Source organism: Sciurus vulgaris (assembly GCF_902686455.1).
Source record: "Sciurus vulgaris genome assembly, chromosome: 14".
In the NCBI taxonomy this organism is placed as follows: domain Eukaryota; kingdom Metazoa; phylum Chordata; class Mammalia; order Rodentia; family Sciuridae; genus Sciurus; species Sciurus vulgaris.
In genome coordinates, this window is record NC_136475.1 from 10,154,257 (window position 1) to 10,176,539 (window position 22,283).

At 46.8% G+C, this 22,283-nt stretch overlaps 1 protein-coding gene across 14 annotated transcripts in view; it reads left to right on the forward strand.

Moving 5' to 3' along the window:
- The window catches only part of INPP4A (inositol polyphosphate-4-phosphatase type I A), a 132,155-nt gene that overhangs the window by 56,317 nt on the left and 53,555 nt on the right, over nt 1-22,283 (forward strand). For 12 of the 14 annotated variants that reach the window (XM_079111320.1, XM_079111314.1, XM_079111324.1 and 9 more), the window contains 3 exons: nt 13,232-13,293; nt 14,371-14,574; nt 15,074-15,118. In XM_079111320.1, coding sequence (XP_078967446.1) covers nt 14,469-14,574; nt 15,074-15,118 — 151 coding nt within the window. In that variant the 5' untranslated portion in view covers nt 13,232-13,293; nt 14,371-14,468. Of the gene's footprint in view, nt 1-13,231; nt 13,294-14,370; nt 14,575-15,073; nt 15,119-22,283 lie in introns of those variants that run through there. The other 2 variants (XM_079111322.1, XM_079111319.1) reach the window with 2 other exon arrangements.

Sequence of the window (22,283 nt, forward strand, 5' to 3'; positions counted from 1 at the left end):
AACCATGCAGTCCGCCTCTCTGGGGCTTGCACTGTGCTGGAGAGTTTAAAGTTGGTAGCTGCGTTTCTTCCCTCCACATAGACTGACTCACCTGCAGAGTAGGGAGACTGATGTGGATGAGCAGAGGGGAGCTGAGAAGGGCTGCCTGTGCTCTTGGCCTTGGAGTCCATGTGCAACCCGAGGAGGACCAAGGAATTTCCTGTAGAGGGGACTCAACTCAGAGTGAGTGGGGCTCTTGACAGGCATCACAGAAATGAGGCACAGAGATTTAAGAAAGCAAGGAATACATGTTCAAGGGAGAACATGGGCCATCTCAGGAGTGAGAGACACTTTTGGGGTTCTTGGACTCTTTTAAAAGGAATTCAATGAGTGGGCATGGAAGGTATGCGGGATGGCATCTGCTTGTGGTGGTCTGGTCATTCTCAGGATCTTTGGGCCTATGTGGCCTCCGTTAGCTCATTAGTAGTTAACATTGGGAAGTACCCTGTATTCCAGGTTTCTTAAAATAGTGTCTCTCTCTTTGCTCAATTCATTTATTATGTGGGCTGATTAACAGTGCAGGTAATTTTTTTAAGTGGCTGAATTTATGGTAACTCTTAAGATTCACAGGTTTCCCAGATATTCAGGAGGGACATGCCTGGGAGAGAGAACTGGGTTGGGAAGTGAAGGTATAACGAACTTTAGAACAAAACTTTTAGATTAAGATTATATTTTCTAGTTCTTCTTTTGTCTCTGCCTTTTTTCTTTTTCACCCTACCTCACACAGACTGGACTAGTCACGTTCCTGCTCCAGTTTTCTAAGTCAGTCTAGAATCTTGATAACATACACGATGAGCTTCCACTCTAAGCTCATCTGAGTGAGTTGGGTTTCTCCACTGACTTGCAGCAGAGGAGTCCTGGCTATTACACAATGATCCCCCTTATCCTCAGGGAATGTGTTCTAAGCTCCCCAGTGGATGCCGAAACATAGATAGTGCAAACCTTATATATACTATGTTCTTTCCTAGACATACATACCTATGATAAATTTTAATGTACAAATTAGGCACAGAGAGTAACAATAATAACCAATAATGAAATAGGAAATTGCTATACTATAATAAATAGAACAATTACAGTAGAAAGCAAAATACAAATTACTTGAACACAAGCATGGTAGGTCTCATAATTGAGACGGCTGCTAAATGTTTAACATGTAGGTAGCATATACAGTGTGGATGTAGTGGACAAAGGGATGATTCACATCTTGGAAGAATGGACTAGGACAGATTTCATCATGTTTTGCCCAGATGGTATGCACTTTAGAACTTATGAATTGTTTATTTCTGCAATTTTCCATTTAATACTTTAGTCCTTTGAGTAACTGAAACGTTGGAAGGTGAAACTACAGATAAGGAGGTAATGATTGATGTACCTGTGCTTGGGTGAAGATACCAAGCGTCTCCAGAACCTGTCTACCATGAGAGCCTCATCATTGAATCCCTTGGGTATGGGTGCTTGGGTGCAAGGGAAGAACTGTAGGGCAAGCTGTCGGGCATTGCTGTGGCCTGGAGATAGACCTCTGCACTAAAAGGGTGCCCCTTCCACACTACTGCCCTCAGGAGGCACGAGCAGCTGTGAAGGAGAAGAAGGAGAGGCAGAACTGGGATGGAGGTCTCCTGGCGGAGGCAGGGCCCAGCTTCCTGGTGGAGGGAGGTAGAAACAGGCACCAGGACAGGCCTTCCAAGCCTTGGGTTTGGATGGAAGAAGAAAAGAGGAGAAAGACCTGCCTCAGGCAAAGAACAGGGTGCTCCAGCCTCTGAGGAGCCCGGGCCAGGTGGTTCTCACCGTGTAGTCTTCTAGCTGTACCTTGTAGGACAAGCTTGTGTAAGTGCCCTGGCTTGGTGGGGGACTTGTGGAGGTGTGATACTTGCCTTCCTGGGCTAGTATGTACCCTCACTGAGATCAGTTGACCCATAGGTCACAGGAAGCTGATGTCTTCATCACCTTGGCTCTCAGTCTTCCAGAAACCATCTGGGAGTTGGCACATGGTGACGGTGTCCTCAAGCTGGTTGTACACCATTTGCAAATTCTGTAGCACTGATGGAAGACTTTCCCTGCCAGCACACAGGCGAACTTCCAGTTAATTGTGTGAGGGTTTCAAGTGGCTGAGTAGATGGTGGAGCAAGAAGCAAGACTTGCCAAAGCCATTGACAGTGTAGGAGAGAGAACAGCACTGACACTGTGGCCATTGTCTCCAGGACTCCATAGGCAGCCCTGATGATAAACTGTCACCATTCGGCACAGTGTTGCCATTGTCCTCCTTTGTTGACAAATGTCTCTTAGTGGATGGGAGTAAGAGGGGAGTGTCTGAGGACAGTGGGTTGATTGATCCCAAGAAAAACCTCCAGAATCTCTGGTGCTGGCACAGGGGCACAGGCTCCCCTGGCTGGAAAGAGCAAGGGAGGTTCCAGAAGCAGTTGGGCCGCCCCCAGTGTGGCCTCAGATCATCCACCATTCATGTTTCCATTGCATCTCTTGTGCATAGCTCCTGATGAGGCTCCCCTGTTTGCCTTTGTATTCCTAAGGCTGCCCTAATGGACCATCAACTGTGGAAGAAAGTGCCAGTTTGTGCAGAAGAAATAGCATGAGGTAAAGAAGCAAGAAGCGTAGGTGTTTAAGAGAAAGTGGCTGGAGTGTGAGGCGCAGAGGGCTTGTTATGGCAGAGGTGGCCTGGGAACCCCACAGCAGCCCAGCGCCGCTCTTGATGCATGTTTATGTCACATTTGCAGTTTTTGACCTACCTCTGCTCGCCCAGACTGCAAGCACCCAGGCCCAGGGCTTGGCGCCCACCTTGCTCAGCACAAACATTTGGAGCACCCTTTTCAGGATGTCTTACTTTCAACTACTTCCTACAGAGTTCCCTGGAGGTCTGTGGCTTATAGGTAGACCACGAGGGCCTGGTTTCAATTCTAACCTGGGCTGGCCCTGAAGACCTCTTGGAGAAGTTGAGATTCAGGAAGGACACAAAGAAAGCGAGGCAACTGCTCCATTGTCCAGGAAGAAGAGTTCTAGAGAGGGAGGTTGGTGTGAAGGCCATTCCAGGTGAGGTCCTAGCAAGCAGCAAGCAGGCCAGGCCAGGGCAGGACGAAGGTGCTGCTGGAATGCCCAGGGGCCTTACTGCTGCCATTGCAGATAGACTGTGGGGCTGTGGGAGGGACACTGGTCAGAAGCCCAGGGCGGGGGTGCAGGAGTGCTGAGGGGGTTGAAGTCTGTGTCTGGGGAGGATTGAGCTGACAGAACCGTGATGGACTGGGACGGGTGTGAGAAGAGGAGGGATCGAAGGCTTGGATTGATGTCGTTTTTCTGCTTTGAGCAGTGGAAAAGATGGAGCCACAGTGACCGAGATGGGAAAACGTGAGGGGCCAGGACCAGGAAAGAAAAGCAAAATTGTTTGGGCTTGCCTTGCTCTGTGAAAATTGTCCTCTGCTCAGTCATTTAAAGGATGTCTGTGGGCCTATCCAAAATGTTTCCCTTTCGGCTGCTCCAAAGTACATGAGACCAGGTCATTCATAAACAACAGAGATTTATTTATTACAGTTCTGGAGGCTGGGAAGTTCAAGATCACCATGCCAGCATTTGGTGTCTGGTGAAGGCTTTCTTGCTGTGTCCTTACATGATGGAAGACAGAAGGGCAAAAAGGGCCTAACTGGTTCCCTTCAGCCCTTTCATACGGCACAAGGCCCATCCAGGGTGGGACCCGAGACCTGATCTCCTCCTAAGGCCCACCTGGTCCTAGGCATTGAACCTGTGCTCTGTACCACAGAGCTCCACCCCAATCCTTTATTATTATTTGTTTTGAGACAAAATTGCCAAGGCTGGCCTCAAACTGGCAATCTCCTGCCTCAGCCTCCTGCCTGCCTGGGATTATAGGTGTGTGCCACCTGGATCTCACCTTTCACACTATTAAATTCCAACATGTGAATTTTGGGGGACCCATTCCAGGCATCAATTCTAACCTGGGCAGACTGGCATGGTGACCAGCCCCCTGAATTGGAGTCTGGGGTTGTGCATTTGTATTTGGGCTCAGTCATTGTATCAGTTGCCATGTTCATTAAGCTAATGAGACTTAGTTAATTAAGTGGGGTGAACTCTTTGCCGTCACCACTGTTTCACATCACTGGTAGAGAACAGGGCTGGAGAAATGGGAAGCGGGCGGCAGGTGGTTAGTGTCTCCCAGGTACACAAGCAGGTGGGCGGGGGCCAGGTGTGTGTCCAGACGAGAAGGGTGCAGAGGCTGGCACCTGTCCCCGCTGCCCATGTCCTGACGCCTTGCTCCCTGCTGTTGCGCACTGGTGGTGCCACACTGCTGTTCCTCAGCGGTGAGCTCTTTGAGGCAGAGCTGTGTGCTGTGCAGGCACCGGGGAGCTGAGCTCTGCCAGGGACGGAGGAGGAGGCCTCTCCAGCATAGAGAGGCACCTGGTAGTTGTGTAGCCTGGAGCGGCAGAGTGTCCTCCCACTTCCCAGGGAGCTGGGGCCCCTCTCAGCCATCCTTCCAACAGCAGTCACATGCCTGTTGTCTGAGTGGGGAAACTGAGGCACAGGGACAGGACCTCGCAGAACGTCATGCTTGTCTGTGCTTCACAACAAGCTGTCTTCCCCACTGTGTGATCCCGGGGCCCAGGCTCCCCCACCAAGCCAGTGTGCTTCCAGGAAGGGCCTCCATCCACTGCTTCTCCCCGGCGACACCCTTTAGGTTTGGTTTTTGGTTTGGGAACACAGTCACTGTAAACTGCAGCACAAGCAAGTGCCGTGACTGAGGGGAAGAGCTCTGCCTGCAGGAGTTGGAGAAGGTCGGAGAGTTGGTGAGACGCAGAGGCCGGCTGTGGGCAGAGGCCTCCCAGCTGGTAGAGTCCCAGCATAGAAGTGCCCTGGGCTGTCCTCAGGGGAGGAGAGGAAAAGTGGAGGCGAGAACCTAGCACCAGGCCCACGTGGGTGTTCTGGGTTTCTCTTCAGTGTGTCCTGGTGAGGCAGGTGTTATTCCTGCGATGCAGATTGTGAGCCTGAGGCTGAAGAGGTTTGACAAGTCTTACATGGCCGCCTGTAGGGGAGGGGGACTCTGAAGTGTCATTAACTTGCCAGCAAGTGGATGGAGAGCTTCACAGATTGATCCAAAGGTCCAGGACAGGTGTGAAGTGCTTGCTGTGGAACCGAGGGCCTGAGAACCTGGAGGGGCATGACAGACCTTCCTGTACCCATCCCCAGCTCTCCTCTCCTCTTGTCCTTATTCTGGGGACCCCTGGCCTTTGTCTCCCCTCTTACCTGGTCCTTTGAGGCAGCTAGCATTGCTTGCTTTTTGTAGGGAGGCAGTTTTGACTTGGCCTCAAAGATTAAGAGCTTTCCTGGGCAGACTTTTTTTGTTTGTTTTAATGAGTTATACATGACAGTAGAATGCACTTTGATATATATATATATATCTCATATATAACAGAGTATGATTTCCCATTATATATCATATATAATGGAGTATAATTTCCCATTTTTCTGGCTCTACATGATATAGAATCCCACCAGTCGTGTAGTAATATATGTGCATAGGGTAGTAATGTCTGAGTCCTTCTACTGTTCTTCCCATCCCCGTGCCCCTCCCCTCTGTTCACTCACCTCTACCTAAAGTAACTCTTCTTTCCTAGCCTCCCCCTCCCCAGTTGTGAATTAGCATCTGCATATCAGAGAAAACATTCGGCTTTTGGTTTTTTCCCATTGGCTTATTTCGCTTAGCATGATATTCTCCAGCTCCATCCTTTTACCAGCAAATGCTATCATTCCATTCTTCTTCAAGGCTGTATATTTCATTGTACACCCACACATGCACACACGTACATACACACCACATTTTTTGATCCATTCATCTGTTGAAGGACATCTAGGTTGGTTCCATAGTTTAGCTATTGTGAATTGAGCTGCTATAAACATTGATGTGGCTGTGTCACTGTAGTATGCTGATTTTAAGTCCTTTGGTTATAAACTGAGAGGGAAGCTGAATCAAATGGTGGTTCCGTTCCAGGTTTTCTGAGGAATCTCCATACTGCTTTCCATAATGGTTGCACCAGTTTGCATTCCCACCAGCAGTGTATGAGTGAGCCTTTTCCCCTACATCCTCGCCAGTGTTTATTGTTGCTTGTATTCTTGATAATTGCCATTCTGACTGGGGTGAGATGAAATCTTAGAGTAGTTCTGATCTGCATTTCTCTAATTACCAGAGATGTTGAACATTTTTCCACATATTTGTTGCTTGATTGTATTTCTTCTTCTGTGAAGTGACTGCTCAGTTCTTTAGAGCATATATTGACTGGGTCGTTTGTTTTTTTTTTTTTGGTGTTAAGTGTTTTGAGTGCTCTGTGTACCCTGGAGAGCTGTGCTCTGTCTGAGTGCTGGTGGAGAGGTCGTCTGCCATTCCCCATTCTGTAGCTGTCTTCCCGCTCTTGATTGCTTCCTCAGCTGAGAAGCTTTTTGATTGGAATCCATCCTAGATGACCTGTTTGAAAGGGGAAGAATGACAGACACGCACGCCTCTGCTATTCTCTGGCATTTTAGGGTAGGCAGTCACTGTTGGTTTAAGAAGTCTTAATCTGGGCTGGGGATATAGCTCAGTTGGTAGAGTGCTTGCCTCGCATGCACAGGCCCTGGGTTCAATCCCCAATAACCATGCAAAAAAAAAAAAAAAAAGTCTTAATCTGGTAAATTAAAATAAAGGAATCTGTACTGCGCCCTCTAGCTGGGCCTAGCTCTTCCTGCCCCTTTGCGTTTAATGACCCATGCCCACCTCACACCCTCTCGCCTCTCCTGCTGAACATTCTCTTTGCCTCCTCAGGTTGGCCCTGTTTGAGGAAGGGTGGGTTTCATGTTTCTTGCCCGAGTCGTGTCACACTCTGCTTCACACACCCGCCCATCAGCACCTGACGGGCCTTTCCATTGGGCTGTCGTGTAGGGTGTTCCGCTGCGCTCTCATCCCGAACGTATACCGAAGCAGGTTTCTGCTGCCGCTGCTGTTGCTTTGGAACAGAAGCCAGGCTTTCCTGGCCTAGTGGGCGCCTCCTGTCCCTTTGCTGGTGACTGAACTCGGCAGATGCTGGGATCAGAGTGCGCTTTCCCTGCAGTGAAGCCTCCAGTTTGCTGGCCGCCCTTACCTTGGTTGTTCTCTTCCTCTCTGCTGGCTTGCCCTGGGCCTGTTGCGCATCCCTGTCACGATAGCTGTCCGGGCTATGACCCATTCCATTTGTGGCGTTGGTGCTTCAGGCTCCCTGTGCCCACTTCCAGGTTTGTGCCTGTGTCATGGAGTTTGCACCCACGTCATTGCCAACCACTTATGTGCTGGGCTTTAACTTTTGATGACCCTGAATTCCCCGGGGTCTCAAGTCCAAGTAGAGCCCTGGGTAGCCTCAGTTCTCAGCTGACTCTAGGGAACGCGTGGAGACAGAGGCTGATCTCAAACTCCCCGGGGCAGTAAGCGGCTCATCTTTTCAGCCTTGGTTGGATTAGCAGTTCTAGGACCTCGACAGTGAGCCTACCTTCTTAGCATTAAGGCCATCTGCCCCCCTGGAATATTGGGGGCCTTGAGGTCTAGGCCTAGCCCAGGGGACCTTGTAGGTAGAGGAGCAGTTAGGTGTGTTCTGGGTGTCTTGAGCCTGGCCTGAAGTTAGGGAGGGTGTGATGTTGTGAAATACATATTCGACTTCCTCCTTCAATGTAGATTCCAAAATATAGCTCCTGGAATCTCCAGAGGGATAAGTGTCTTCTCTATGCTAATGAGATAGCTGGTGGCTGGGGACTCCCAGACCACCTTGCCAGGAACCAGCCATGTGTTTAGAGGGTTGGAACTGGCCAAGCTGATAAACCAGTGCTAATGATTTAATCATTCGTGTCTATTTAATGAAGTTTCTGTGAATACCCAGAAGATGTGACTTCTGGGAGCTTCCAGCTGGCTGACCATGCAGAAGTTTCTGGAGCATGGCCCCCTTTCCACATGCCTTGCTCCGAGTCTCTTCACCTGGCTTTCACCTGTTCCCTTTGTAATGGCCTTTAGAATAAACCAGTAATGGACCAGTAACCAAGTGACTGTTCCTCTGAGTTCTGGAGCTGCCGTAGCAAATTAATTGAACACAAAGAGAGTCAGAGCTCCCGGGTTATAGCCAGTGGGTCAGAAGTACATGGGACAGCCTGTGCTTGTGATTGGCATCTGAAACAGGGGACAGTCTTGTTGATTTGAGCCCATGGCTTGTGGGATCTGAAGCCATTTCCAGATCGTGTCAGGATCCAGTGGAATTAGAGTAGAGGACTCCCAGCTGGTGTCTGTTGAGACTTCCGTGGACTTGGTTGGTGTGTGGGGAAATACCCCCAGGCACCTGGGGTTCACAGACCCGTTTGGGGTTGTGAGAGAATTGTAGCAGAAACCGAGTTTTTTCCTGGTTCTCTCAGGGGACAAATGCTTTATCTGGTTGACTTTCTAGTAATGTGGGATTTTTATTTCTCCACGTTCTTCCTATTTCCTAGCCTCTTGGTGGTCCCTCTACCACCCATGTGCTCCTTTTCATGAACTAGCCATAATTTACCCAGAGAACAAAGCACCATTCTCTCCCAAGCTGTGCAGGAGTCTTCATTGCTCATTGTAATGTTTGTGTTCACGAGGGTGGCTAATCGAGTGCCTGGTATTGCCAGGCATTGTGGGGTAACTAACACTAGACGCTATAACAAAAGCCCCCACATCTTGGCTGCTTCAGCCACAAAGGCTGTTTCTTGCTTAACTTAAGCCCAGTGTAGTATGTATGTGGGGAAAAGGTGGGAGGGGGCTCTGCGCCACACGACCTCAAGGACCTGGTCTCCTTCCACCTTGTGACTGTTACCCTGGGGCCTTGGAATCATCTGCCTAGTCCACTACATCTGGGAAAGAGATCTCAAGAGTGTTTTACTACTGACGTAGGCAGATGCCTCTTCTGCGCTCAGTCACACAGCTGGTGACAAAACTGGCTGGAGACCAGAGAGAATGACCTGTCCCTGGGCCTGCGAAGCTGAGTGTGGTGTGGGGAGCCAGATGTGAGCACAGAGGTTGATAACTTGTTTTTACACCAGGCGTGCACTAGGCACCCTGGTGCATGGTGAGGCTTGAGCAAGGCACTCCAGAGGGCATGGAAGAAGCAAGGAGTTTGATTCTGACACACGGTGCCCAGATGGTCCTTCCACTGGCACACAAGGAAATGCAGTACCCTGAGACACAGTTGCTTAGCCATGTCAGGGTCAGGGGAACCCTTGTCAGTAAGTCTGTCCACAGCAAAGGCTCCCTGGAGGACGGAGGTACTTGTCTTAGTTGTTATAATAGTAATTTTTGGTGCCAGTGAATGGCGTGACACCTCATCCATCAGTGACTTCAGCTACCCTGCATTTGGGCTTTTGCAAGAAAGTTCCTCTTCTTTCCACCTCCTAAAGCAACTCTCCCTTGGGGCCGTGATGCACGCTGACTCTCATGCCTTTCATGGTCCTTTCTGTCCCTGTGTGTGTTCTCTGCCTGAGTGTCCACGGTGCGGGCACAGGGAAGGTCTTGGCTTGTTTGCTGCCACAGGGCCAGCAATAGGCTGGGTGGGGCAACAGGGAGCTCCAGTCATATTTGGGCTTTTTACTTTGGGTGGATTCTGGTAGTTCATCCTTCACCTCCAGGTGACCTTGAGAAAAATCTCGTCTGTACTTGTGTGATTTCATCTTTGCAATTTCTTTTAAAAATTATTTTTATAAGAATGCCAGTGTATAAGCTGGGCCAAAGTGGAGTGCTTGTGGTTCATCCCCACCCTCAGCGCTAGCTCAGCAGCCCCTGAGAGGCACTGAAGTCCAGAGGCCTCCCAGACTCCTTCCTGGCCCGAGAATCCTGAGCTCCTTCCCAAGCCTGGTTCCTTAGATGCTTCTGTGGGTCCTTGCCAGCCCTCATGGAAGTCCCCTGTAGGGAGCCCAGTTACACTCTGTGTCACGAAGGTCCCCTGTTACTGTTGCCCTGACCCCCCCCCCCCCCCCCCCCGGGAAGGGAACCTTAGTGGGTAGGACCTAAGGGTTTGCATTCATTTGATGACATGTGTCCTCTTGCTGGAAGGGGTCCCGTGCCTCCATGGAGTGGGGAAAGGGGGCATGAGTTTCATGATTGTTACTACTGCTTCTTGCCCCCAAGGAGAAATTTCAGCCCCCAAAACCACTCCAACATGCTCTCCGTCCTCCTTGAGTTAAGATGTTTTTCTGCTTCATTAGAAGTAATACTACAGGTCTCTTTTCAGCTCTGTCTGATCTTCAGATGGAACTGGGAGGGAAAACATGGGCCTTGGGAATATGGGAGTCCTTAGTGAATTATCTGAAATTAATGAGACTTAAGAAGGAAAATCGAGTTCAGCTGTGTAAATTAGCCTCACATTCTGGGTCTTGGTGACTTCAATTGCAGATTCTAATTAAATGCCCCCAATTAACTATGAAGTGGCTTCTGAGGTATTTTTGACCTAAAAGTTTTCTCTTGACCCATGAACTAGTGTAAAATTAGTCTGTAGATGTTCCGCTTGAGGAATTTCTATTTCCAGAATTACCACCACACCTATAATACAAGCCACCTTCCTAAGGCAAGAGTGGGCAGAGACCCAGCAGCAGGAGGAGGAGGGGGTAAAAATGGAGCTCCTGCGGCTGGCGGGATGGTGGGGTATAGATGGGGCCCTCGTTTAGGTGGTGTGTCTCTGCTGTCCCATGTGAAGGGGTTCCCTGGCTTCTTGGATCACAGGCTGAGCAGGACAGTGAGGCAGGCCGTGGAATGCTGGAGACATGCAGGAATCCTTCCGTCACACTGAAGTCACACCCAGTGCTGCCTCTGCCCCTGGTCAGCATGGGGTGTGATCTTCCATGATGCACAAAGATGAGGTACAGGAAGGCAGGAAACACACACCCTGTGATCACCCCAGGTCATTCTCTCTGGCCAGTATCTTGGTGTGGTCTCCCTGAGCTCTTTCCCCTGGGTTGTTTCTCTTTAAGCCGCTGTAAGCAGAGTGCAGGGAGGATAGTTCATAGAGCCGCCATCAGTGTTTGTTCATGGTGGGTTGTCTTGACTGTTGTCCTTAGAGGAATCCAGAACACATTTTATTGAGGTCCAAAACCCACCCATGCAGAGCTCAGTGAATCTTCACAGTGTAGTCACTCAGGGAACCAGAACCCAAACTAAGAAACAGGGTGTCACCAGAGCCCCACTAGCCCTTCCCAGTCCACACCCCTGCACAGTGCCTTCTCCTGTCTCCTTGCCCATAGGTTCCGTGCTCATGTGGCACCCACATAGGTGGGCCTGCCTGAGCTGGCTCTCGTGCGCTTGACTTTCCACTTGACCTTGTCTCTGAAGTTCATCCACGTTGCTCCTCCATCCTCCACTGGCGTTTGGATTACCTCTGGTATCTTACTATTAAGGCTGTCCCTGCTCTAAATATTCTCCACACATCTTTTTCTTGTGTGTGTATGTGGACATAAGTGTGCATTTCTGTTAGCAGTTGCACCCTGAGTGGTGTCTTGGGTCACAGGGTGGGCAGATGCATGACTTGCAGGGACACAGGTTTCCAGAGTGGCTGCACCGCTTCTGCTGCACCAGCTATGTCAGGTGTGGTTACTGTCCCACATCTTTGCCAGCACTTGGTTTTGTCCACCCTTTCCACTGTGGCTCCTCTAGTGGGTGTAGGGGGGTAGCTCTTGGTTTCATTTTGCACTCCCCGATGATGAATGAGGTCAAAGAACTTCTCGTGTTAATGGGCTTTATTAGGATCATTTTAGCAGCTCTATAATAAATAGTTTGTCTTATGGTTTTTCCAAACATACTTACTGATAGCTGGTTTTTGTCATTAGAAGTAATACTACAAGTGTCTCTGTTCAGTAGTCTTTTACATATTTTGGATTATTGGCAAGAATCTTATTATTGCTTACAAATCTTGTTATACTTACAAATATTGTTGTCACTTAAATATTTTGAACATCGGTTTTCTGAAATGCTTATACAACTTTAAAATGTTAACCAGAGTATAGGAGAGCCCTGTTCAGTTTCCCCCAGGTTCACCAGCAATGTATATTTTCTTTAAAAGAACAGATAAACCTCCACTAATTTACGTGAAGATAGGTGTATTTAGCATTGTTTTCATTATTATAGAGTTTGGTCTCTTTTCCAGAATATTTACCGTGTGCATTCATCTTTCATGAGTTCATACCACTTGCCATTTGCATTATTAGTGAATTTTTGTTCATTTGTAACAGCATTACTGTAAATGCAGGTTTTAGTTCTGCAGGTGCAATCTCAGTTGTACTATTTGCACTTTGTATTTTTTTTGGTTGTACACATTTGTGTGTTGGGGCACAGGGATATTGGGGATCAAACTCAGGACCTTGTACATGCTAAGAAAGCCCTCTATCACCGAGCTTTGTGCCCAGCCCTTGTAAACCTTTGACTGGTTATGCACATCTATATGCCTGGCTGTAATTACATCAGCAAAACAGTGAGTCTTTCCCTTAGTGTCTTCTCCAGTGGCTCCTGTGCCGGGCCATGGCCCTGTGCTGGGGTTGCTGAGGTGCCTAGCTGAGGGCCCCTGAGCATCCCCAGTACAAGGGCTAGGAGCCAGAAACTGAGTCTGCCTGAGGGCTGAGCACACTTTCCTTGTTATCCTCCCCTTCCAAAAGCCTGGGACTTTTCAGGTGGCTCCTGAGCAGGGGCCTAGGGCCTGTTGGACAGTCCTAGGACTGAGTGCAGCCTGAGGGCAGGCAACAGTAGCAGAGGGGCTTGGAGTCCATGGAGTCCTCTTACAGGTTTGATTCAGCTGCAGCCTGTGTGACATGTACAACTGGCCTCATCTTCACCACCAAAAGGCCTAGCCTCTCAGGGTTCTCCTGGGGTCTGGCTTTGTGAGAGGGAGCGTGCAGACTCAGATTCACAGCTCCGTTTTTCCTAAGTCCCGCTCAGCTGCTTACTTGGTTCTGTAGGCAGGCCCAGACTCCCCCAGCAGATTACCCCTTGGCAGTAGGAGGAAAGGAATGGGCACTTTTTATTTTTTTAGGTTTAGCAACACGTGTGGTTTTGAGCCAAAAGTTAGATTGGGGTGTAGAGCTCAAACAATATGGAGGAGCTCTTGGCACCCCGCCTTTCTGGGCTTCATGTTCTCAGGAGCTTCAGATTGATTGGCTTATCAAGTTTATATTTTTATATTTTTAGATGATGGAGTTGGATGTTCTTCCATGAAGAAATGCCACGTGGTCCAAAAGCAAACATGTCCAGTAAGTCCCTTGAATTGAGTCAAGAGAAGCAGCCCAGGTCCTTCAGGTGCAGAGGCATAGACACCCTTAGGAAGATGGGGTGTCCCTGGATGTGTGGAGACATTCAGGAGGGTGTTTTTAAGCAGGCTTATGACTTAGCCTAATTATCTTGACTTCTGGAGCCAGCAGGAGTTGTAGGACGTAGCTTGATATCGCTGAGACTCCCTTCTTGCTGCTTAACCTACTTCTTAGTGGAGCGTGAGCTTCGTGCTGTACCAGGCGGCCTCTGTCTGACTCAGCCTGTGGTGGCAGTTCTCTATGCGCCCTCTCATCTGTAACACTTTCCCCTTCTGCTAGGCACAGACTACCACTTGGTGCTTTGTGGGAAACAGAGCCTGAGACCAAGAAACACAGGAAGTTTGTGTGGCTCAGAGAATTAGAAGAGTCGGTTAGAGACGCGAGCTTTGTCCCTCCAGAGTTCCGCTGTGCCGGGCCCTTGGACGGCAGACCTCCTCATGCAGCTCTTGCCCCTCTATCAGAGTAGGGGTGAATTGATTTGAGATTGTAAAGGTTCTGCAAGACTTGCCGACAGGAGAGCATAATAAAGCAGCAAGAAAATCTCAAAAGCTTTATATATATTTATTTATTTATAATTTTTGTGACACTGGGGACTGACTCTAGGATGCTCTACCACTGAGCTACATGCCCAGCCTTTTTATTATTTTGAAACACGGTCTCCCTAAGTTGCCAAGGCTGATCTTGAACTTGTGATCCTCCTGCTTCAGCTTCTTGAATAGCTGGGATTACAGACTGGATGTGGTGAAAGCCATGTTTATGATCACATATGTCACATCACTTAATGTGGCATATCTGTTGAATAGAACGTGGTTTCTTTGTGGGAACCTACGGGCACACCGTGTTGGGGGAGTGGAGAGGAAGGAGGAGTAAGTAGATGAGCCTAGAGTCGCAGATATCCCACCCCAGTTCCTTACCTGCCAGAGTTCCCTGGTCGTGCTCTCTTTTTTTCTCCATGAAAACATAGTGCCTTGCAGTCACCATCCTTCTAGCTTCTTACCAGTATTTGCTTCTATTCCTCAGGGCTTTTGCCACCTTAGGAGACGAGGACTTGGTGACAGTGCTTCCTGGGGAATCAGGTGCTGTCTGACCCAGGAAGAAGAATCCTCACCAATGACATCATGACAGCAAGAGAGCACAGCCCTCGCCATGGCGCCAGGGCCCGTGCAATGCAGCGGGCTTCCACCATTGATGTGGCAGCTGATATGCTGGGCCTCTCTCTGGCAGGTGAGCCTCACAGGGCCTGCACCAGGCCCCTGGTACGACTTCACAGCATACAGGTCCCACACTGTCCAAGCCTGCCTTCTGGGGCACAGATGGACAGGAAGAATGGGGGGTGGTGCCCTGGTGTGGTTTCCTTCTGGTTGATCTAGGAAATTGGAAGGGAAAGTCCTGGGAAGTGCTTCTCCCGGATCCTGGTCACCCTCTTTTCCAGTTTGAGTAGGCATCTCCAGGGCCCATTTGCCAGTAGGTGATGTGGGAACGTCTACAGCACCTGGCTGGGATGAAGCCTCCTGCATTGCAAGCGTGTGGACCCCAGGGGGAAGGGTGTTCTGGTTTTAGAGCTGAGGCTTCTCAAAAGCAAATGTTTAGAAAGCAAAATAATCATTTCCTATAATAGTTTGGGTTAGTGGGAGGGAAGAAGTTGGGTGTTGGGTTTTATTGCATTAAATACAAAAGCAAGAACATTTTTATTAAGGGTGATTTTTCTTTCATTTCTATCCAGGAAAAGTACAAGATCCAGATGAACCCATTTTAGAATTCAGCTTAGGTAGGTATCATTTTATTGAATTTATGTTTGTTTTAAAAAGTATGTTTCTTAAAAACAAAACCACACATCCTGCCACGGGCACAGGTTTGTCTCCAAGAACTTACTCTGTTTCCACCTCTGTGGAGGTTTCTGTGATGAAGCAGGAAGGAACCCCAGAGGCCTACAGGGCTAGTGTCTCCTCAGCAGCCAACCTCCTGTCTAAACCTTCACCTGCAGTCCTGCAGTGGCCAGGGGACAGGGAGATGGCCCCCAGAGCTGCCGCAGAGACTCTCTCACCTCCTACTACTCCTGGGAGTGGGAGGAGTAAGGAGACTGGGTTTAGGGCTCTACTTTCTCCCCTGGCCAGAAGAGTCTAGTTCTGTAGCCTTTGGTTCCCTATGCTGCAGAAGGTGGCAATGACATCTGCTTGCTGTTCCTTTCAGTGAGCGTCAGAAAAATTGGGTGGGAGCTTTATGTGGTGGCACACACCTGTAATCCCAGCAACTTGGGAGGCAGAGGCAGGAAGACTGCAAGTTTGAAGTCAACCTCAGCAATTTAGGAAGACCCTGTCTCAAATAAACATTTAAAAAGGAACTGGCTCTATAATTTAGTGATAAAGCACTTCTGGTTTTAATCCCAACCTCCTTGCCTCACAATGGGTTAGAATGTGCAGGGTCGAGGGCTAGGGCCAGAGCTCCTCTCTCCCCCAGCTCTTGGTGATGGTCAGCATTGGTTGGTGGCCTAGCAGTGATGCCCAGGAGGTGTTATAATATTAAAGAGGCACCTTCTGGAGAGTCAGAGGACCTGGATTCTAGTTCTAACCCTGCCAAACCAATTGCTTGTCCTTGAAGCTGCCACTTGACCTTGCTGACCCAGTTTCCTCACGTGCTACTTGGGGGTGCTACTGTTCATTTGAGAGATAAAAAGATCAAGGCAGTTAAACTCCCCTCCCCTCCTGAAAAGACTTGGACAGATTACAAAACCCATAAAAGTATAAGTGAAACATTATTAAATTAATATTAAATTCAGAAAATGTTACCATTTCAGATTTAATCTTCCTTACCAAGATCAGAAGGTCTCCCCAGCCTTGACTCACTGACTGGTCTGGGAGACCTGGGGTGCAGCCATACCCCTGCTGGAATTCCATACTCCTGCTCACCCCACCTTAGGAGAGCCTTACTGCTTTTTATAAATTGCAAAACTTGTCCAAAGACTTTGGTTTTTGCTAGCACAGTGAACATTTCCAAATACCCCCTTGTCTTAAATCATTCCAAACATGAAGACAGATAAGAAACAAAAACACAAACTCCAAGCACCGAGACAGTTTTGGAATCCAAAAATGTCACTTGTCATGATGGTGCAGACAGGACTAGTAAATAGGAGAGAGGAATATAGCCACACTGTATGTCTGGGTGGCAGAGGTCAGAGCAGAGGATTTGTCCCAGAGGCACTGTGACAGGAGACAACCCAGGGGCTCGCTCATTGGAGAGTTCACAGAAGGTGGAGGTTGGGCTCAGGTTCCTCTCTGTCCCCTCAGCTGCGCAGAAACTGGAGGGTTATTTTCTGGAGAAACTCAGAAGCAGAGGCTCTGGGCCAGAGGAGAGGGGATGCTAAGTCAGACGAAACCAGGAGTAAGTGGAATACTTTGCCGAGTAACAAGCTCCTTCCACCCGTCAACGTTGCTCTCATCCTCATCCTCTCCTCCCTAAGAGACAGAGACACTGGCTTCTGGAACCTAAGCCAACGCAGGCATGCTGAGCCACTCCACGCTCAGCATCTCACGGCCTTCGCCTGCCTCATTCCTAAGAAATGCGAACATTTGTCCACACAGATGGGTGCATGAGTGTTCACTGCAGTTCTGTTCACGATAGCTTATGCTGGAGACACCTCAGATGTCCATCATCAGGAAACTTAACTATGGTGGAATGGTTGGTTATGAGAGGAATCCCATCCAGGAAGGAAAAGGAATGAATGAATGGCACATTTAACCACCCAGATGAATCTTGAAAACATTGTGCACAGCAGAAGAAAGAAGCAGTATATAGAGGCTGCATATGGTATGGTCCCATCTGCAGGAATCTCAGGGAAGGTTGAGCTATAGTGATAGGAAGTAGGTTAGTGGTTGTTGGGACTGCGGTTAGGATTGACTGAAAAAGGGGAGGGAAACCTTTTTGGGGTGATGGAAATGTTCTATATATTAACAGTGGTGTGGTTGTATGGACATAGACACCAAAACTTAATGAACTGTACACTTAATAATTACTTAATAAGTACTTTTAATAATAATTATTTAATAAGTACTTTTAACTTATAAATTATAACTCAAAATTGATTTAAAACAGAATGAAAGACCTGTGTGGGAGGCCTACAACATGAAAAAAAAAAAAAATAGAAAAAATAGAGCTTGGAAGGAACAGAGATGTTGCAGAAGAAAACATGAAAGAAATGACAGTTTATATCCACAAAAGAAGATACTGTATCCATCAACAGGGTATGATAAAAAAAAAAGAGTAAATGAACAAGGTCAATCCTTAAAATTTTAAATATGACAGATAAAATTTAGAAATTCAATAAAGTTTAGTAGATATTCAAAGAATTCTCCTAGCAAGCAAAATTTTAAAAGCAAAATAGGAGATGGGAGCGAAGATGAAAATAGAGAATTAGAGAGCAAATACAGGAGGTCTAACATTTAAAAGAGAAAATAGAAAAGAATACAAGGGAGGAAATTACCAAGAAATAATATAAGAATTCTGAGAACTGAAGAATGTGTTTCTAGGTTAAAAATGCCTCACAAAACCCAGAACAATGATAGAAAAAGACCATGCATCATGGTGAAATTTTGGAACACAGGCATTGAAATGAAGATCCACAAAACTCCTGGAGGAAAAAAAAACCTGTATTTATAGTTAGGAATAAAACTAACATGGAGCTTCTGAGTCACATTGGAAACTCCAGACAGACAGGCAACACCTTTAATTATATCTTCAACTTAGAATTTTCTGTCCAGCAGACTGTCAGTGGAATGTGAGGGTAGGAGAAAACTTGCTTCATCTCTATGGAGTCACAAACAAATTTTCTTCCCCCACTTCCTTTTCCTAGAAGTTATGGAGGATGTGCTCCACCCAAAAGAGGGACCACATTGAGGAAAAGATGACATGGTGTTCAGGACACAGGGTCTATATGGAGAGAAGTGAAAGAAATCCCATGTGGCTTGCGATAAATGGCATTTGCTTAACTTTAATCTTGTGGAATGAGAATTCAACACAAAACTGAGCTGAAACGATTGAGTAGAGAGAAAGGATGAGTGTTGTATAATTGAATTAAAACTCCTCGTCCTCTGAAATAGAAAGTGAGACATATGAATCTGGCAGAGCAAGAGCAGTAATGCAGTCATGTTAATTTGACACACAGGAGGAAACAGCTTAAAAAGGTGAGGATGAATTTTACTTAAGTAGATTTTACCACGATTTTTAAAACAGTGGGCCAGAGTGTCATGCTTCAATGGGCAACTACTTTGATTTTTAAAAGAATAAAAGTCAATAAAAGTTTAAGATTTTAAAAATTCCACACTTACTGTAAAACCATAAGAAAGTGTTCAGAGGAGAAGAAAACCCTATTGGAGAGAGATAATCAGTTGGCATTTTGGTTTAAAACTCTCTTCAAATATATGTGTATTTTTTTACCCTCACAAAGTGCTATATGGAAATTTCGAGTGAAACTGGTGGCAGAGGTGATGGGATCATCTTTAGGCGCCCAGTGTTCTTGACATGCTCTTGTGGTGTAGCAAACTGTCACAGCATTTTCATTGTGATAGGTGAATGTTTGCTCCATTATTGCAGCTCTGCTCCTTATTTTAACCAGTTTCTATTCTTGGACATTTAGGCTCTTTTAATTTGCCATTGTAGGTACCGCCATAGTTAATATACTCATGTGTGTGTGTGTGTGTGTGTGTGTGTCTGGTGCCAGGGTTTAGACTCAGGGGCACTTGAGTCTAATCCCCAGCCCTATTTTGTATATTATTTAGTAACAGGGTCTCGCCGAGGCTGGCTTTGAACTTGTGATCCTCCAGCCTCAGTTTCCCTGAGCCACTGGGATTATAGGCATGCACCACCGCACCTGGCTAACATACTTAACATTTTTTGGTACATTTTGCCAATTATTTTCTTAGGACAAACTCTTGAATTTGGAATTCCTGAGTCAAATGATATGCAATCGAAATGTGTCTTATCAGTTTATCTCAGCATTTATTTAATATTTATTCAACCAGGATTGCAGATGATCTGGCTGGAGAGACAGCCATGCACACCAGAGGTTAATGCCAAATGAGTGAGTGCTGGAGGTGGCAAGTAGCAGGAGACGGGCTGTGGGCTGTGCAGAGGAAGCTTAGGGAGGCTGTGGAACTTGAGCTAGTAATTCAGCACGGGGTGAGATCTAGACAGGAAGGATGGGGGACTAGGCCAGGAGAGAATGTCACTTGTGGAAAGGTATGTTCTGAAAGCACCATAGCCCCTTAGCAGTCTCTCCAGCCTTTGGCCACCTGAAATCATGGTGAAAACCAGTAACCTGGAAATTACTGAACAGAATGAGGTTGGAGATCCTACAGAGTCCTATTCACAGAATTGTCATCTGACCTGTCTGGTAGTCCCTTGAACAACCCCACTTTTGGAACTTGGCTTTATTTGACCTCAGAATTCCCCTAGTGGGAGCAACTTTTTTTCCTGAGAGCATGTCAGAAACAGTCAATGGCTAGAGTTGGGGTGTATCTCAGTGGAAAGTGTCTATTTAGCATGTGGCCCTGGTTCAACTCCCAGCCCACAAGGTGGGTGGGGACATCAGTGGTAGTGTTTTTTTTAGCATTGCAGCTGCCTGATAACAGTTGAGGCAAACAAGAAGATGGAGGCGGGGGAGGGGAACCTTTAAAGGGGAAAAGGGAAAGCTGGGGAATGGCAAGTCCACAGGGAGCTTTGGAAAGATGTGACATGTTCGTGGCAGCTGGCACACATGCAGAGCCGTGCACATGCTCAGGAAAGACCTGAGGAGGCTGAGCGGTCTCCTCAGACTGACCTCGAGGCTCTGCATACACAAGCAGGAAGAGAGGACAAAGACGGTTACACACTGCCTGCCTGAACACTGAGCACGTAACCCAGTGTGCATGCAGAAACAAACTCCTAGCAAAAGCCACGTCAGAGGTCTGTGGTTTCTGGTATTTAAGGAAAGCTCCATCCAGTTTTATCTGACCGCTGCAGTCACTGCAGTCGCCACATGAGGCAGAGACTATCACTTTACAGAATCAGATCAGTAAGTCCCTGGCCAGTCAGCAGCAGCAACAGAAAGGCAGCAGCAAACCCTGGGGTAGCGAGGGGAGGGGAGCCCAGGGGACCCAGTTTCCAGAGTTTTCAAAGATTTTTAAAAAACCTGGTTTTCAACAAAGAATTGAGATGTGTGAAAAGGCCAGAAAGTATGGCTTATATACAAGGAAATTAATAAAACAAAACAAACCTACAGTCAGTAGGAATTATCCCAGGTGTTTGACCTACTAGACAAAGATTTTAAATCTGCCATTTTAAATATGTTCAAAAACTGAAGGAAATCCTGTCTAAAGAACTAATTGAAAGCATGAAAACAACTTCTCACCAAATAGAAACTATCAGTGAATAGGCAGAATAAAAGCAAATAGAAATTTGTAAAAAGAACCAAATAGAAATTCTGCAGTTCAAAAGTATGATAATTGAAATTAAAAGTCCATTAGGAGGGGGAAAAAGGGAAAGCCGGGGAATGGTAAGTCCACAGGGAGCTTTGGAAAGATGTGACAACTGCAGACAGAGAAAGAAAGAATCAGCAAACCTAGGAGACAGGCCAATTGGCATTATCCAGTCTGAGGAACAGAAAGCAAAAGTAATGAAGAAAAATGAAGAGAGTCTCAGAGCTGTGTGGGACCTCACCAAGCATGCCAACATAGGTTTCAAGGGAGTTCCAGGAGGAAAGAGGGCAGAGAAGAGAAAAAATACTTGAAGAAATGATGGCCAGAAACTTCCTGCATTTGATGGAAAACACATATAGGGAGCCCAGTAAACTCCAGATTGGATAAACTCAAAGAGATTTACACCTGGACACATTATAACTAAACCATCAAAACGAAAGAATTTTAAAAGGAGCAAGAGAGAAGTGACTTACTATGTAAAAGTGATCTCCAGCAAGAGTAAACATATTTCTTATTAGAAACTGTGGCATTCAGAAGGAAGTGGGATGATGTATTCCAATTCCTGAAAGAAAAAGCCAGTCATCCAAGAATTCTATATCCAGCAAAAATATCCTTCAAACATGAGAGGTGAAGAGATATATCCACAAGAAGATTTGTATACAAATGTTTATGGCATTATTTTGTAATAACCAAAATGTGGAAGTAACCAAAATATCTTAATTGATGAAAGGATAAACAGTATGCAGTGTGTTCATTCAGTAGACTTGATTCATCCCTAAGAAAGAATGAAGTATTGATATTGCTGTAGTAGGAGAATATTGAAAATGTGCCAGATGGAAGAAGCCAGACAGGAAAGGCCACATTCTGCATGATCCCATTTATATAAGTGTCCAGAGCAGACAGATCTATACAGAAAGAGATTGGTGGTTTCTGGAGGGCTGGGGAAGAGGACTGGCAAATGATTGTTTATGGACATAGTTTTTTGTTTTTCTTTTGAAGTGATGATAATGTTAAGGAAGTAGATAATGGTAATGGTTTCGGAACTCTGTTCTGTACCCTATCAACCACTGAATTGTACACTTGAGGATGGTGGATTTTATAGTGTGCAAAGTAGATCTTACAGAAAACATCGTTTTTAAAAAAATCAAAGCTGTACTGCTGAAACTGATTACAAACCCATAAAAGCAAATGAAGGAACAGTCTCATACCTCAAAGAATAAATATCAAGAAGCAGACATTTGGGGGCTGGGGCTGTAGCTCAGTGGCAGAGCTCTTGCCTAGCATGTGTGAGGCACTGGGTTCGATCCTTCGCACTGCATAAAAATAAAGACTTGTTGTCCATCTACAACTACAGAAAGTACTTTAAAAAAAAAAGCAGCTGACATTTTGAGTGAAGAGATGTGACAGAATCTGGCATTGTAATATTTGAATGCTAGGAGACCCAGAAGAAGAAAAAGAGACAGAAATAGGAACAGCAGGCCAGAA